The 18,011-nt window shown below is 41.7% G+C and overlaps 1 protein-coding gene across 4 annotated transcripts; it reads right to left on the bottom strand.

The window, feature by feature from the left end:
* Positions 1 to 41: 41 nt before the first annotated feature.
* On the bottom strand, positions 42 to 17,542 carry tax1bp1b (Tax1 (human T-cell leukemia virus type I) binding protein 1b). Of its 4 annotated transcripts, none has more exons than XM_071900450.2 (18): positions 17,447 to 17,542; positions 14,189 to 14,382; positions 10,646 to 10,748; positions 9,964 to 10,154; positions 9,583 to 9,741; positions 8,195 to 8,343; positions 7,449 to 7,539; positions 6,482 to 6,667; positions 6,017 to 6,268; positions 5,528 to 5,701; positions 4,984 to 5,056; positions 3,766 to 3,884; positions 3,472 to 3,597; positions 2,802 to 2,888; positions 1,981 to 2,179; positions 1,653 to 1,810; positions 1,418 to 1,503; positions 42 to 1,112 (listed from the first exon to the last, which is right to left on the bottom strand). In XM_071900450.2, the coding sequence occupies exons 2-18, from the start codon at positions 14,363 to 14,365 to the stop codon at positions 914 to 916; spliced, it is 2,529 nt and encodes an 842-aa protein (XP_071756551.1). In that variant the 5' UTR covers positions 14,366 to 14,382; positions 17,447 to 17,542; the 3' UTR covers positions 42 to 913. The 4 variants fall into 4 exon arrangements, with proteins under 4 accessions (XP_071756551.1, XP_071756553.1, XP_071756554.1 ...); XM_071900452.2 differs by having other exon boundaries at positions 5,555 to 5,701; XM_071900453.2 differs by having other exon boundaries at positions 4,984 to 5,058; positions 5,581 to 5,701.
* Positions 17,543 to 18,011: the final 469 nt, after the last annotated feature.

Below are 18,011 nucleotides of genomic sequence, written 5' to 3'. Positions count from 1 at the left end.
TTGTGTCATTGTTTTGACTCCATATACTGTTAGCTAACAAATCAGTTTCAAACAGACTTTATTAGTTCATATTGATACATGGAACTCACTTAACAAATGAAACGCTTCTATGAATGAAATAACTTAATATTGTAAATGAGAATGAAAGAAGGAAATCTAACAGAAGCCCAGCATGCATTGATTAGCTGATGATACAATGGTTCTTTAGCCAGACACAGTAACTCAATTAAATAATGAAAAAAACAAAACAAACAAAAAAAAAAAACGGAGGAAACCTAACATAAGAAAAATCTCTTTATCATACACAAATTATCAAGGCTTTCACAACATCATTGGCTTTAATTATTCTAAAATAGATGATTTGACAATATATAATAATGTCTTGATGTAATCACAGGAAATTATTTCTCCCTGACTGCATATAGTGCACCAAGGCTGCTTTCTAAAAAGAATGAACACCTGACTTGTATGATGATGTTTAAGGGGGAAGCATTTGGTTGGATGGGTTCAAATGTAAGTTTGGTAAACACTTGTTGCCTCTTTCCCTGATTTGTTTCGTCTAGTATTCTCACAGATCTGTGAGAGTCGAGTCAAATAGAAGTCAGTACATACGTAGAACAGTCTCATCCCCCTAAAATATTTTTCAAATCCAAATGAAGGGAATTCTCTCACCTATAAAAACGTTCTAATTTGCAAATAGATTCAGTAGCCCTGGGATTTACATTGAATTAGATTAAAATGTCACACCACTTTGAAGTATTTCTCTAAGTTGAAGTAACAAAGCGAAAGTCAATAACAGTCCTAAAGAGTGGATCTTCACACCATTACATGCGGAAAAGAGTGTAGAGTGATTAATTTCAGTGGTGACAGGAAGTAGGCGGACCGAATGTGTTGACTCTCCACATCCGTTTGTCTAGTCGAAGTTGAGCGGATGGCCATCGAAGTGCGTGAGCACGTGATTCTCAAAGATCTTCTGGTCGCAGTCCAGCGGGAACTGCTCGCTGCACATGGGGCAGATTTTCCAGTGGCTCTCCACATGCTCCTCAAACTTGCTCTGGTCATAGTTGGGTGGGAAGATGACCTCACACAGCGGACATCGTTTCATGTCCATGCTGCACATGGGGGAGACACAACAGGACAGAGAAGAGGTGGGGATAGAGAAAGGCAGGGAGAGAAAGTTCATGTTAATAAGCAGTTAAGTGATGATGTTGGCAAACCAGGAGCACAGGCTAATAAAGAGCATCTGTCTGAGGCAACATGGGTGGCCTGCTGGGCTACTAATACCAACAAAAGGGGGCTGTGCAGCAGAACAAACACTTTACACATTACAATGCACAGGTTGCGAAACTGTAGGGTGCAACAAACTTAGAACCTGGACGGCATTTATGGGGGTTGGGGGCATGTGAGGGTGTGTTACCTGGGATCAAAGCAAAAGGCAGTTTGTCCATCATTCACGTATGGGCTGTGGGTTTCAGTTGCTGCAGGCTGTTCATTGGTATTGCCCTGAAAAAGGAAGGTAAAACGGCATTTACAACCAATCAAAAGCAATCTGCTGTTGGCGTAAAGAGCTACCGTTGATCCGAGGGCGAAAAAGCAGTCCATTCTCAAGTATTTATTATTAACTGCTCACTGCGCATGGAGGTGAGACTTACGTTGTTGTTGTTTTGCTGTTCCTCGGACTCTTCGTGGCCATCAGGCCGGCTGTGGTTGCGGGTGGGCTGGATACAGACCACGTTGCTGTCCCAGGAGGGTGGGCCCACAGGGGGCAGCCTGAGCAGCTGGTCATCGGAGAACTCCTCGTCTGCCTCATCTGCAGGGAGGAAATTCAGACACACAACTACTGTAAATGAAATTCAAACATTTGTGCAATTTTTACACCTTTTGATCGGGACTGGTGATTCACAGGCAATCTCAGAAAAGTGAAAAGTAGAATTTGTAAAATGAAACAGATTATGTGTTACTGTCAGAAAGGAGATCAACCTTTTGAGTCTGAGATGGAGTAAGGGTTTCCAAAATGCAGCTCGGTGGGGCTCTGAGAGACGAGCAGGGGGGTGGGGGCATCCTGGGTGTAAGGGACGGGGTACTGCAGGAATACAGGCACGCTGGATTGGATGCTCTCCAGGCTGGTTTTCTCACTGGCCACCTGATCCCCCTTCCTGCTGCCGCCCTTCTGCAGCTCCTGGGGGACGCAACAACAGAATTTCAGGCATAAACAATTTTTACGATAACAAAGACCGTTGGGGCAAATTTTTGGTTCCTTTGATTGTGTATATACAAGAACCTCCAATGAACGCCACTATACCTCAGCCTGTGTTCTGAAGCTGTATCTCTCTATGCCTTCCAGTCTTTCCAGGCAAACAATACTTCACTCCTTACAATCACATAGCAACTCCTGAGCTGTGAATTCTTTGCTTTTTCTCTCACTCGCACAAACAGTTTAATTAGCGTCTTCATTAAAAAAGAAACTCCTCTCGTTTTCAAAGGGAACGGGAGGCTGTGTTTTATTGATGTTAGTTGCAGGCGCCAATTTAATTTACAGTCTAAACCTCAAATTGGGTCATTCTGCTCCTCTTAGCTGTAACGGCATTACCTCGAAGCGGTATTCTAGGTCAGTGAGGACCTTGCTGTGGTCCAAAGTAATGGAATGGAAAATAAGAACTCATTTACTTTGCTTCTACAATTAGAGACATGTTAAAACCAGACCAGATTGGGAGAGGGAAAATGGCAGGGGAATGGCAGTTTTCAGGGAATTTTTAGAGTGGAAGAAGTCTATAAAGGAGAAAATGAAAGCTGTCACTAACCCCCTCCAGTTTTTCCTTCTCTTTCAGAAGAAGTGCTAGTGTGTCCTTAAGTTCCTTCAGCTCCCGGCCCTTCTCAGCCACCTGGCTCTGCAGTAAACAAAGGATACAAAAAACATAGGAATGAAGTAACATTTTCAATTCCAAAATATGTGACAGCATGTGCTGCTGTTTGAAAAATGCATAATTAAAATATTCAGAGACCCTGATGCGTGACATTAATTGATCATAGCCATAAAAGGCTTCCCTTTGCCGAGGACTGATTTATGTACAGTAGAGCTCAAAGCAAAACAACCTGTTTGAATTCCTGCGAGACACTGAGCAAATATCCGCCTGACCTGAGCCAACTACAGCATTAGCCAGGCAACTAGAGAGGAGTCCTCAGAGCCAAGCTTCTCTTGTCTCCAGAGCCTGACATAAACAGCAGTAAAACGTCCTCTCTGAGCAGGCCTGCTCATAAACAACACTGTCAGAGAGGGACTGCGCTCAACTGGAGAGATAGCATCAAAGGCTGGTTCCCTGAGCTAGACCAGCCATACACAGCGGTAAAAAACAACACAGACTTCTCGTATGAACTATCCACACACAGCTCTGCTTGGTAGAAACAACAGAACATGGTTGGCAGCCGAGTCCCATGTGACTGTGCTCTGAACTGTCTCCAGCCTGCACCAACCTTGTAGCGGTCCTCCTCTGCTGCCAGCTGCAGCTTCACGTTCTCATTAGTCTTCAGTTGCTCCTTCAATTTCACCTCCATCTTTGCCAGCTCATCGGCAAACATGCAGCTACGCTCCTTCTCCTCCTAAAGAACGGTCAGACAATATCAACCAACCCTGTCATAGTAATGTCACCCTGTTTTCATCTGAGATCCCTCTACAGTACAACGGAGACAGAACATATGCCGTCTTCCACAAGATTTGGGGATACTTGAACGATATTAACAGGATGCAAAAAAATAAGAGTTTCTTACCATCAGCAGCTGCTTGCATTTCTTGTACTTGTCGTTCCTGTCAGATGCCTCTCTGCTGATGCCTTTGAGTTTCTCCTGGATGAAGGCTTCCAGCATGGGGTCAGCAGAACCTGGGCTCCCTGTGAAGACGAGGAGGGCAAGTCAGACGGTTTGCTGAGACGAGGCAACCAGGGCTACAACTAACGTTATTTTGTTATCGATTCATCTGTTTATTATTTTAGTGATTAAATAACAGTCTAAATGACTAATTTACAATATAAAACCTTTCTACTACTTTCCAGTGGATAGACCTACTCAACAATTGTAGTGTACCTGTAATGGCCAAAGAGCTGATTTCCAAGGCGAACTGGGAAACACAAGGCAGCCGCCTAAGAATTTACACTGCTGGAAAACCTACACTAGCACTACCAGTGTTCATTTCAAAAATATCATTACCTATTAGTCCCTGAGAGCAGTAATATGATATACTAGTTGTTAAATTCCTTTTCTGTGACATTCCCAAAATTGCCAATTACATCCTCTCTTACCTTCAACCTTTTGCTCAATAAAATTAATGTAGAGAGAATGATTTCACCCAGAAAAAGTTAACTCTTCTACCGCTTCTCATTTAAGCTAGTTGTCAATTGAGAGGATAATCATAGTTTTTGGATAGTTCAACTTTAAACTGGTATTTAAAGGGGATGATAACAAAAGTAACAACTTATTTTTATATTATATACTGAAATTGAAATAGACTGATAAATACAACTTTTTCAAAAATGTGGCTGAGAACAGAAATTTGGCCAAGGATTATTGCCACATAATAATAGCAAGCTAACCAGCTAGCTAGCCCAGCAGGCCAGCCTAGCATGAATAACACTTGCCATTTACCTGCACCATCACATGCATTAAATTGCACAACTGGTATTTTTTTCTGTTCAGGAGTTTGTGCACAGCGGTCACTGCTGTAGTGTGTTTTTTTAGATTTGCACATTTACAAAAAAGCCCCACATCATTGCTTTCTCTTTATAGTATTTCTATACTTTGAACGCTGCAGGTTTTGGAATTCTCATAAGTGCACTCAGGGTTTGGTCTCGCCACAGCAGGTTCAAAATAAAACAACCTGGTGATGATTAATATGCAAATACAAATTCAAATGATGTTGACTAATCACTGCAGCCCTAAAGGCAATTCATCATAGCATAAATGACAATTTGGCATACTTAGATATACAGGTACCTGGCACAGATGTGTCTGGACTCACTGATACAGGGACTGTTATGGCCTCTGCTGCTGAGCTTCTCTTCTGCTCCTACAGACCGGAGAAAATTGGGCATAAGCTAGACGGCCACACATGGAGACAGCAAACAGTATAACAAAAAACATCAACATCAACAACAAGGACACCACTAAAAGCAATTAAAACATGCCACAAAGCATACAGAACCACCGATACTTTACTGAGAAACAGTTGTGTGCCTATAAATGTCTGTGATAGAGTCCTTGAAGGCTGAGAGAGATCAAATTGCCCAATTTCAGAAACTTTTGCAACTCATTCCTGTCACTGGAAGCAGCAAACTGGAATGAGGAGTGGCCAAGGGAGGTTTTAACTTTGGGGACATTCAGCGTGATGTGACGGGCAGACCTACTGTTAGGGGAAGCTGATCTGATTTGTAACAAATTTGTCAGATAGGGGGTGTCAGTCCAAGGAGGGTTTTACTTGCTGTGTGTGTGTTTTTTGGGGAGGTGATGGGGGTGTTGGCAGGTATCTGGTGAGACATACCCCCTGCTGTTCAGAGAGCTTAATCACTTGTCTTTGCAGTCGCTGACATTCCTTGTACTTCTCCTTGTAGTGTTCGGCAGCCATGTGCAGGCGGAGCTTCAGGTCCTCCACCTCTCTCTGCAGCTCTGCTAAAATGGCTGGGTCTGCAGCAGCTTCTTCCTCTGCCTTGGCCTGCTGACACAAAGCATTATGGGTAGAACAGTTAAGACACCAAACACAACAATGGGCCACCTGCAAAAAACCCTATACTCTTATCTCCATGGCTAATAGTCAGTTACTGCATGGGCATGGACAAAATTACAGAAACTCTAGCATCAAAATGTCTGTGATAAAGGCTCTACAATGATTTAGGGTGCTAATTCTGACATGATTTTGGTTCAAGTGTCTCATAGAGTGCATGGTAAAAGCTGATATAAGTGTGTAATAATGTTACATATAGAGTTAATTCAAGCAATAAAGCCTGATAGGCTGATTGATTCTTGTCCTTACTGCTTCCTGCTTGGCCTCTGCCTTCATCTGCTCCACCAGGCGCTCCAGGCGGAGGCACTGGGTCTGAGCTTCAGCCTTGGCCTGGCGCAGGGCATCGGCCTCCAGCCTCATGCGGTACAGGTCGGACATGCTGCGGTCACGGGCGCTGGAGGCGTCCCTCAGCTCAGCCGCCAACATGGAGGACTGCTGCTGGTTGGCCTGGAGCTGCTCCTCCTTCTGCCGCAACTGCTCCTTCAGGGCTTTCATATCTCCCTGCCAGAGACACACATGAAGAAAGGGGAACATGAAGGAACAGATAGGGATTATGTGCTATGGTGCCAAGAACTCTTGAAATGGTTTGCTCATTTGGACTGAAAGTTCTCCATTTCAGCAAGGCCTGCAATTTATTATTGTTATTATTATTAAAATTAAAAGCAGGATATGTAAGCACTGATCAAAGGGGCTTTAAAACAAAAAACTTTGTACCAAGGGGGACACTTTGGCCAGGATCTCTCTGTGTTGTTTCTCCTTCTCAGTGAGGCAGGCCTGCAGGCGTCCCACCTCCTCTTTAAACTGGGAGATTGTGTTTTCTTTGTTCACATCCACAGACTTCAGCATCTGCAGCTCCGCACTCAGCTTAGTGTTCTCCAGCTCCCGGTTCTTCAGGTGAATCTGGTGTCCACACACACACACAACACACACACACACACACACACACACACACACACACACACACACACACACACACACACAGTGTTATAAAACATAGGCTCATAGGTTTTTGCCTCATTTATACAGCACCAATCACGATCATGTACCAGCAGCATATGACTATTAAAATAAATGTCGCATGACTTTAATTACAAAACAGAGATTGAGATAGGCCATAAAGTTTCCCTCTTGCTACAGCCCACTGTGATGGTGCAAGTTAAATTAGGTATGGGTTTTTGCCTCCGTTTCCGTGGCGACAGCATGTGCCACTCCCAGTTCCTGAGCAGTGCCCACCACAACAAAGACACACAAACACCAGACAGACCAGAAGAGGACGGAATAAGGCATGCCCTGTTTAGACTAAATATTTGGGCAAAAGTATGCACAATTATCACAGCAGTAAAGAGTGAAAAACAGAAACAGAGAGAAAGACAAAGAAATTGACCTCAAATTGTTTGGAATCTAATATAACAGCAATATTTAACGGATTGTGAGGCTGTCATTAAACATATCTGTCCACAGAGCCACTATGTCAATCCCCATTTATAGAATTACCACGACTGATTCCAGATCGATGATGTGTGAGAAAGCATCTAGCTGCTAGCTACCTGAACCTTGCCATCCCTATTTTGTTATTTATCTTCATGTGACATGCAGGACATACTTGAATGTAATGTAATTTATATTGATGGCATTTGTGCAAAGACATAAAGCCAATTTACAGAGGTCCACAGTACATTACCTTGTAGAGTTCCTTCTCATCTTTCTCATTCTTCAGATGAGATTCAAGGGCCTCCTTCTCCGCTGTAACTTTCTTCACTCTATCCTTCAGACTAAGAAACAGGTCATCACAGCTGTTAGTCATCTGTTGCATCAGCCCTCACAGTGGCTACGTTTACATGCACGAGGTAACCTGGCTATTGGCCATACTCCTTAATCGGGTTAAGCATGAACCTTTCATACCCTGCGATTGAGTATCCCTGTTGAATAAGCCGATTTACAGAATATTCCTGTCCATCTGTGGTTTCCCACTCACAGCAAAAAAGTATGAAAAGGTGGAGCAGCCAGCTACCGCCTCCCTATTTGACTGAGAAATAGTAGGTTACTTTTAATACATGGGGAAATAATGGTGATTCCAAGAGTATGTGTCATCTTCATGACACTCCTGAGCTGATATTAAAGTTGACATCAAAATGTACCCATAATCCTCTGTGGGTCAGAGTTTGCACAAATGGCGAAAACCCAGTGAAAGGGGTAAGGTGTTAACATGCCACTGTAACCCCTTTAAAAATCGGGGTAAGAAGGGCATCTTAACCAAGTTTCGAGTGCGAGTTTATCCGGGTTATTCTGACCGAGTTATGATGTTTATACATAGTGAACCAAAGCCAGGTTATTTGAGTAACCGGGTTAAAAAACATAATTCTCTGTGCATGTAAATGTAACCAGTGACAATGAATCTACCACCAACCCTCTCTGTCCTGAACTCACCTGTCTAGCTCAGTTTCTTTCTGCAGGCCTTTCTGGGTGACTCCAATCAGGTCCTCCTCGAGCTGCAAGACCCTGGCTGTGGCCTCCTCCAGCCTCCTCTTTACTTCCTCCCTCTCCTCTTGCAGGGCCTGGGAGGAACTCTGCACATCCTGGGAGAAAAAAACAGACCGCTGAGAGTCAGTGGGTTAAGACACAGGAATAAAGAACAGTTCAAAAAGGATGCTGTGGACACTTCTTTCTGGTAATGTGTGTCAATCCAACCTGAGTACAAATGAGTATATTTATCCACAAAATAATCAATGCCTTACTCTAATGCACTTTTGACAACAGAGTATTGTGTATACTAGTATTGCAATTGCTATTATTATCTGTTGCTGTTAGAACCATATTATTTGTTAAGCTCTCAGAATGATCACATTTATTTCCTCCAGGTTGTGCCAGGACCAATGCAAGGACTTCCTGGATTTAAGAACTGACACGGCCAATAATGCTAGTTTCCTTGTAAACGCCTTCTCAGCCTTTGGCTCTAAGTTTGTGGAAAACACAGCTACACAAAATAAAAAGTTTATACTTGTTGAGATGCAATTCTGAACGCAAATGAACAACAAGTCTCAATCCAGAGTTTTCAGACTTCTAGTTTGGACTTTTAGTTTAGTGTCGTGGCAGCAAAAAAGCAAAGGGTAATGGATTTTTTTTACAGTATGTTTATAGGCAGAATTTTGGAATCTTTTTATTCGCACCACATAAAAAAATCATATAAAAGTATAGCCATAAAATTAACAGCCGCAAAATCTGTAATCATGTTTTCATCTCAAAACTGTTTTAAAAACCAGCAGATTTACAGCACGTGACAGCTGTATGAATTATCACTGACACTGCTTTTAAGATACACATAATGTTATGCTATAAAAAACGAAATAACAACTTTGATAATACAGACATTCATGTCTGTCAGAGTCTGATTTATTCTTTTGGTGGATAAAGAGTTTGGATAGCTCTGTGAATGGATATTAATATACTGTAGGCTCACGCTAGGGGGTGCTAAGAGACTACAAGGCCAAATGTGAAACTAGCCTCAGAAAAACTACAACAACTAGACAAGAGCCTCTTGTCGGTGAACTATTGTGTGTACAAACTCAATCACATAAATTGGCAAATATAATTTCTCTGTGCTACTACACTATAAAAAAAAACAATTTCACCAAATTTCTGAGTTTTAGAACAAACATGGCCATCTAAAACCCTGTTTTTTTGGGGGGGTTTTATAGATGTTTGTTGACTTTTTGCTTTACACTTTACAGAACACACAAGTGCATGTTACCAGGCTAAAACCCCATTTAATGTTTCCTTTTCCTCTCCTTCCTTGACCCTATCTATCCTCAGCTTACTTGGTTCTCTCTCCTCAGCTGGGCGCAGGTCTCCTTCTCCTGCTCACACTCCTTCTGTAGGCTTTCCTTCTCCGCTTCCAGCTGCTCCTTCTCTTGCTGGAGCAGGGCCATGTTTTTGACCAGCTCTTCTTTCTCTCTCTGGGCTTCTTCCATCTTTTGCTGCATAGGAAGAGAAATAGTTTGAGCCGTTATGGCTTATCACTTAATAATTACTTCACTGACGTAGTACACCACCACGTCCAAATAACAATGTTTACAACTGTGTCATTATGTCTGTCAACCTAATATGAGCTCAAACAGAGAGCCAATTAGCAGAGCTGTGACAGCCAAACAATTAAGATTTGAGAACATGGACGTTGGTAGCGCTGAGGCACACTCTACCTCCAGGAAGCCAGCCTTGGTGGTGACCACCAGGATGTCAGAGTTGCATTCATCCTCCACAGTCAGCAGCTCATCCTCTGAAGGGCTGTTGGCACGAAACTGGAATGGCGTGCTGGCCCCCCGGATCTCCCCTTTGTGAGTCACATAGCAGAACTGGTAGAACTCACCATCGTCATTGGGCACATAATATCCTGCGGAAGAATGAGTCCGATTGGTCTGGATGTGCGGCAGTGCAGAGGAGCAAGGGCAAAGACATTCATCCACAACCTTAAACTAAGCTCAGAAGAACCTTAGGGCCTTAAGACCTGAGCTTCTCTTTAACTTCTAACTTATCCCAAAGTTATTATCTGAAATAATTGCAGAAACTGTTGTGTTATAGTGGCTCAGTGAGCTGGGGCACATATTACATATTTGTGATGTGGGTTTGAATCTAACAAGCATTGTCCCATGTCTCTCTCTCGCCCTTTCCTGTCACTTTTCACTGTGTGCAATATAATAAAGCAGGCACATCATAAAATAATAAAGAAACTGACATGGCACTGTTAACACCCGACAAAAGATCTCTTGGTACAGCTTCTCATTTAACTGTGTCCACTGATTTGGGTATTAAAGTTTTAACAGTCCTCAGACATGTGGTTATGAAAAGGTGTCAAAGTTATATAAAAATATCGTATGATCTTACCCTGAAACACCACAGCTCTGTTGACCGCGGTGCCTTCCACGTAGTTCTCAGGGAGAGGCGACCACAAGAATGTGTAATAGTCCCTCGCTGTGCTCCAACCTACCTGTAAGACAGTGTGAGGGATCCATTCAACCCAACACTCTCACCACATCAATGTAGGATAATAACAACGGAGGATTACAGGGAGATCCTTAAATCCAGAGACTGCCTCCTCCAAATATCTCAGACAAATGGTTTATTATGGTAATTTAGGGGTTTTCAATCTAAGCTGGCACGGCAGGGTAAGTCCAACCCTTCACTTGACATTATTTCTGAGCAGAAAAAAGGATCATTTCAGCGAACCGCTCAAACTCCTGGTCACCACGTGCATGTGGCCAGGCCCTTGTCATGAACAAGCCCAACTGTGGAAACGCAGCTACAACTCACTTCAAACAGGAAGAGGAAAATAGGTGAAAATTTTATACATAGGCGACTTCAAAATGAAAACCAAAATGTAATTATATGTATTTTATGTGTTGTTAACTGATGGCTGATGAGGAGGGGGGGAGTACAGAAAATACATCCATAACTTTAGCCTACTGCCATAAAACTGTCAAACAAAATCAGAGTCACATCGAGCTGGCTGGGTTTCTGTGAGCGCACACTCAGGCACACACACGCATCCAAAACAAGCCCAGTCAAACTGGCCTATTACACCAGCCTTTCGCCACAAAAAACAGTTTAAAATATGACTCATTGCAACGCTTCGTCCGAAATCTATTTTAAATATTCATGAGACTATATTTCATTCAGTTATGTAGTGTTTTAGTACAGTTGCAGCAGATGTTGCTTCCGATGTAGGTAAACTTTCTTCGCTATCTGAGCAGCTTTTCTCACCTGTGTACAAACAGCCTTCAGCTACAATAATGTGAGTGTTCATCAGAGCCAGAGATAGAAGGCTCTGGTGCTCCAAAACCCCCAATTGTTACCAGTGGAGCTCCAGCCTCCAGCAGTAAAGAACAGGAAGCAATTAAACCATGCACCTAGTTAGTGAGTGTCATTACTGAAGGCTAGCCCTCACCATTCTACTCATTAGAGCTGCGGAGGTGGCAGTGGGTGAGAAACTCTGAGAGGAACTCTTTCACTTACACCAGAGGGTCTGCAGTGTGTATAACTAGGAGGCGAGGACAGCATAAAACTTTCAGTCACATAGGTCTTTACTGGATCTTTGTGGACTGGTGACTAAGGCGATAGCATAGGCTAGACATTATATCTGAAAGACAAAATGTCTCCAAAACAACTACACAAGTAAAAGTCGGTGAACAATCACAGCGTCTACCAAAGCAAATGTCTTGTCTTATACCAAGTTTAAACATAATGTTGCGCCAGCATTCCAACCTAGTCATACTTCTGCAAGAGAGCTGACAGAAGCCGATGGCAATGTTGCTGCAGCAGGTAGTATACTGTCTATGTGCCAGTCAGACCGTATAAATTCATGGGCAAGTTGTTCATGAATCACACGGAGAGGCTGTGCTCAGCGACAAGTTAATTATAATGCTGTGTTTGCCTTCTCCTAGGCCACTCTGACAACCTGTCCCAACAACATTCCTCCACGAAGCCTAGAACAGCTCACATCACGCCTTATGGTAAATGTTCCAACATCAAAGGGCCAAAGGCTGCTTTTGTCCATGTTCAAACAAGAACCTGTGCCCCACATATATATAGGAAAATAGATAGCTTCAGCCTTTTGGGGTTTGTCTGACTTGGCAAGTCGCAGTGTATAATTAGGAGATTTGTAAATAATTTTAGGTTGACATGTTCGATCATAAATTAGACAACAAATTGGAAAATAATTCACTTTCTGTTGAACAAATTTTTATCAAGAGAGGAACAAATTTCATAATAAACTTACTGACATTCATGTTGACAGGTCACATTTCAGGCAACTGAACCATTTTGGAGCCCATGTGACTCCATCTAGTCCAACCTGTAGCCTATGTCTGGAACATGCCCTACTTTCAAATCAGGAAGAACAACAGATAGATCGACAGCCTAGAGAAAGTGGTAACACTCCAAATACTCAAAGGCAGTGTCAGCTCCACGTCACTGGGAGCCAATAGCAACTTAATGTGTGATAAGGTGCTGGAACTGATGCACTACTTCAGGCAAACTGACTCCAGACCCAGGTATCTCTTCGCATGCGAACGCTAGAGCTTGGCACCAAACTTCTCATCTGTCAGCGCAGCCAGGAACATTTACATGATTTATGATCCTGCACTCAGCCTTTTCCACCTTAACTCTGTGTTTTAGAGGCTCAAGGAATTAGTGTGCGTTTAAGAAATATACTGCCAGTTGGTGACTAGCTTGAGGGGAAAACACAATGTGGTATGCCATCCAACTATAATAGAATGCTGAGTACAGTACATTTCAACGCCCTCCGGACATTACCTGCTCCACCCCCAGCAGCCTAACATAACCTCATTTCTCACTCTCACCCCTTCAAAACAAAACGTCATGGGAAGCACACACTAAATTTATGAAGCCAGTTTAAGGTTATATTGTTCAGACACAAATTAACTTCATCTAATGATTTCAACAACTTAACGCTCAGATCTACCAGAGAATTGTATGCAGGAATGCAACAATGTGACTTGACTAGCTGTATGGCACTACAATATGCCACCACAGGCAATTCATGATAACTGACTTAACAAACACAAAATTCAGCCTCAAAGTGAGCAAAATAAAACTCTATGTACCAGTTTGATATATGCCTTGGCTATATACAGTATATGTGGAAATACTGTTATTAGCCTACACCAAAAGTTACCCAACAGATTTCTCTCAAATGTTCTTCCTAAAGCCATATTCTGTAATGACGTCAACAGAGAAACATTGTTTGTGCGAACAGTGCAAGCATGTTCAGGCAGAATGCAACACAGTCAGATAGAACAATTAGTTGGAATTGTTTTGATCTGGTCTTATTTGATCCCAGTTTCCATCTCATCAGATCCCGGTCGCTGTGAAGTAACAAGTCTGCTGGTCTACAGCAGCCTGAGGCCGTATGCTGCCCTCCACCCCCACCATTCACTACAGAGGAGGCTAAAATCAATTACTGCCACTGTATTGGATTTAATGTGCTCCTATAACCAGATCCATCTGGGACACTCAAGTGTGCGATGGGGGTCAAAAAGCTCCATTCCTTCTGCCAAGCTCATTTTTCAAATGCGCATGAAAATGGCTGCACTCAAAATCTCTAACACAGAGTTTACTTTTTATTCTCTAATGCATCAATCCCTAGTTCACCCCTTTATTAGTAAAATCTCAGTAATGCAACTTCTGCAAGCTGAATTCTGAGGCATGGCTGCTCAAAGGACACTGGCACAGATTCACAGGGTTTTTAGGTCAGTCACTAAGTTAGCCATGATGTCCTTACTACATAGTGCAAATGCAGTCAAGATAGGTTTAGAAGATTTATCTACAATGCATCATTAAAGGTAGGTCCTGGTCAATGTAATACATAAGGAAAAATAATAATAGTAATGCATTAACACAGTCACTCACCTTGAATATGCCAACCCAGTCCTTCTGATGTGGTTTAATGAACTGCGTGAGGGTGTAATGACACTCCAGTGCAGCATGGGGCAGGTAGCTCTTCCCCACATTCTGGAAGATGACGTGGGCAAAGTTTGATGTGTCCATGTTGTTGCTGACTAAAGTCCTGTCCAGGAACAGTGCCATAAATCACTCAGCACTGGCTACAGAGGCAGAGGCAGACAACAAAGAAATATTAGAAACAAAACTAGCCACAGAAACAATTAAATTACCATTCTTTATGATGCAGTCATGCGATATAAATGCTTGACCAAACACTGCAATCTGGACAGCCAAGTGAGACTGCAATATGATGGTAGTCTAGCTAGCTCTCTACCTGTCCCAAAATGCCTAAAGATGTCACACACTGTCATGCATAAATTTCCATTTACTTTCATCTTGAGACCAAACACAACCGATGCAAAGCCTTGGAGGAAATCTTTATTTCCATTTCCAAGTCCACCATTTTCTCTGCTGTGCAAACTGTGTTCTCCTTGACCCTGTGCTGTGTGCCAGTGTCATATGTCAGGGGAATGCTAGTCGCATGCCATCACTCAACATACTGCATGCTAAAGTGTTAGCATAGAGTACCATAGCAAACAATCTACTGGGGATCCAAGGATGGTTCTGGTGTCAATGTTCTCATCACTTAACAGGTAAGTTGACCGACAGGCCAATCTCCCAAAAACTGTCATGCGCGGCACGGCAACCAGAAGACATCAGTGAAGTCTCAGACAGTGAATATAATCACTATTCAATCATATATCTGAGATCTTGAGACCTGAACAGCAACATTCAAGTGAAGGTGTGAAGGTCTGACTTCCCTTAAGGGGAAAGGCTTGCTCAGTGGCTAAAGTCACTTTGACATCAAAACATAGAGTAAAAGTAAAGCAATACAAACTTACTGTCCAAGTTTTACACTTCCATGGTGACTAAGCATTTGCATCAACTGTTTTGAAATTATTGTGTACATAATAGCATTAAAATTCAATTTAAATTAAAAAAAGACAGAAAATCCATGTTTGGATTTAAGACCTTGCACATATTAATAGATGTTTTACACGCCTATATTAGAGACCATGACTCTGATCTTTCTGTTATTGATATTTTTGCCAATAATACTGTTAATGGTCGATCAGTACGTTCAAATGTTTCACTGTCTGACACCGATTTTCTTGCAATACGTTCATATAGCCTTCCCAGACTTTGCAAACACACTTGATAACACCTAAACAATGGCACCTGTAACATGTATGGCACGTACATGATGAGAATTTCTTGTCTCTGTGCACGTGTGCAGTGAACGAAGCTTGTCGTGGCAAGTTCCTAACATGCCGAAACCTGATATGGCCTTAATTTCACAAGGTGATATGAGAAAGCTCTACAAAACACAGAGAGCTGTCACTCTACTAGTTGAATGCAAATGTAACATTCTAATGCTTTTTCTAGTTTCTAGTGCTTTTTGACACATTATCCAACACTTGTCAACAGGAACAACTCTTTCCCAAAAGCTAGTATCCTGGAGTTGGATTCACAAAATCTTTAATAGGAAAAAAATCTTGAGTCATTTTTTTTCAGAACTTCTGCCCAAAGAAAGAAGATATGAAAAGCTGACAGTCATGACAAGTACGTTCAGGGGCATCCAGGTGGCTCAGTTGACTAATGTAAACACCACATACTGGGTTTGAATCCGGCCTAGGAACTTTCCTGACACTCTGCACTATGCACCAAATCAAATAAAGGCAAAAATGCGCCAAATTTCTTCTTTTTTTTTAAAGTCTGTATGTTCTTTCATTTCTATCAATCTATCTCCCAACTAAGAATTCCTCAAAGAAGTTCTGATGTTTCTCCTTTTGTAACTTAAGGATAACCACACATTTGTATTAGTCAATGGACTGAAAGAGGCAAGGCTTACAATTTATCCTCCCTATTATTTGAAAAGTAGCCTAATAGATTATAATTGTAAGTTTTCAGAAAACATTGTAGCTAGAGTTATATAATCACGATCAAGTTTGAGAAATACCAACTAGTTGTCCTATTATTAATCTAGGTAAAACAGTTGTAAGCAAAGATACATAATGAAACAGTCCACTACAGTCAGGAATGATGAGTTTACTTAATGGAAATAAAATTGCAGTCCTATGACAGATGACGTAATTAGTAAATAATCCCGTAATTTCTCAAGTATAATAGTTCTTAAGTAAAAGAGAAGTTAAGAAAAATTACATGATCATAAGAAAATAATAATTCCCCATCAGAAGCTTCTTGTGAATATCCTTTTTTCTTGCAAATCTTTCATAAGTTTTATCTCAGTGTTTGTGAGTTTGGCCCAAGAGAACTAAGACACTGTTTTGTGTTTTTTGTTGATAAATCATACTCAAACGGTTGTTGGAAATTGTATACCCAAGTGAGCTTTGTTTTACTTTGATTTATAGTAGCATGAACAGTTCCAAACCAGAAAATATACCCTTATCCTTGGAAATTACCCGTGGCTTGTGTCATGGTGACACATGACACATACAGTGAAAATGTCTCTGAATGACATAATAGATCACAGTTTTTGTATTCTTGTATCTAGGTATGGTATTTAGGCCTACATATCAACACAAAAAAAAACTGACCATGCTATTAACGTGAATTCTGTTTCAGGATGGATTTTCCCTTTAACATTGGGGCTTGGCTGGTGAAATTCTGTCCGACGTACTTAGGCCTATGACAGTCAAAACACTTTCTCAGCTGATGGTCAGTAACTGTAAAGCTTGTTGTAAAAAGACAATATCATCTACAGCTATCGCCGCAGTCCTTAGCTTGATGTTTAACGTTAGGTATAAGTTAGGCCTAGACATATCTCGTTGTAATGGCTGAAACTATGAACTGGCAACTACAAGCTACTAGGCGAGGCCTAATTTGATTAACAGAGATCATATCTGGCTGTGTACACAATTTACAAGTTGGTATACCTTAAAGCACAGAGACGTTTGTTACCAAAGAAATTAATACTTTGCCGAGCGATATATTTACTTCAGTTAACATGTAGGTTAGTACAATGTCCTCCCCGAAGGAGCAGCTAGCTAGCATGCCAGCTGGTCGACAAGGTTAGCTAGCTTGCTAACAGTTAGCAACACAGTTTCATGAGGTACGTTAACCTCTGAAAACTAAAGTGAAATGGAAGGGAATTTGGTAATCTTTCTCTTATCGACAAATTCACATAATAAGCTTTAAACATACCCAGTTGCCATGTTGAACCGCAGCTGAAAATCCAAATGTATGTTCAAAACAATTGTTGACGCAGTTCAGTGCTTTCCCGTCCCCTCTTCCTGGAATAACAACAACATTACGTCATTTCCGGAAAGATAGTCGTTGGGAATCCCGCACGTCGTTTAAGTTGTAACAAATGTAACATTCTCAAATATTTGAGGAAATAACGGACGCTATATTGTAAGAATGTACTGTACAGAGAAATAATGGCACAGCGATATCGGCAGTGATCCAAACAAATTTGATACATTAGTCAGATGCAAATGTATGGATGAAACTATGCGACCAAGAATTATAGCCTATTCATCACAATTTAGATGGTAACATTTTGAATTTATCACAAAGTGATGCATTCACAAACATCGCATACAACTTCATCAAGGCTATCATTATATAATATCTAACGGTAACGTAGTGGAAACAAAATGGTGTGTGTTCTTGTAAAGCATATTTCAATGAACAGACACCTTTTCATTTGCACACTCGTGTGGTGAACATCATCGTCGCTGTTATATTGTTGATGATATGCCTACCA

Source organism: Centroberyx gerrardi, chromosome 12, assembly GCF_048128805.1.
Source record: "Centroberyx gerrardi isolate f3 chromosome 12, fCenGer3.hap1.cur.20231027, whole genome shotgun sequence".
Classification (NCBI taxonomy): domain Eukaryota; kingdom Metazoa; phylum Chordata; class Actinopteri; order Beryciformes; family Berycidae; genus Centroberyx; species Centroberyx gerrardi.
This window is presented reverse-complemented; position numbering and strand designations above follow the sequence as displayed.

Bases quoted from the DNA above. Each gene is read 5' to 3' on its own strand.
- tax1bp1b (XM_071900450.2), bottom strand. From the start codon at position 14,365: ATGGCACTGTTCCTGGACAGGACTTTAGTCAGCAACAACATGGACACA. The intron at 10,155-10,645 runs GTAAGATCATAC...ATTCTTCCGCAG, and splicing joins CAGAGCTGTGGTGTTTCAGG to GATATTATGTGCCCAATGAC. The intron at 6,269-6,481 runs GTACAAAGTTTT...TGTCTCTGGCAG, and splicing joins TGGCCAAAGTGTCCCCCTTG to GGAGATATGAAAGCCCTGAA.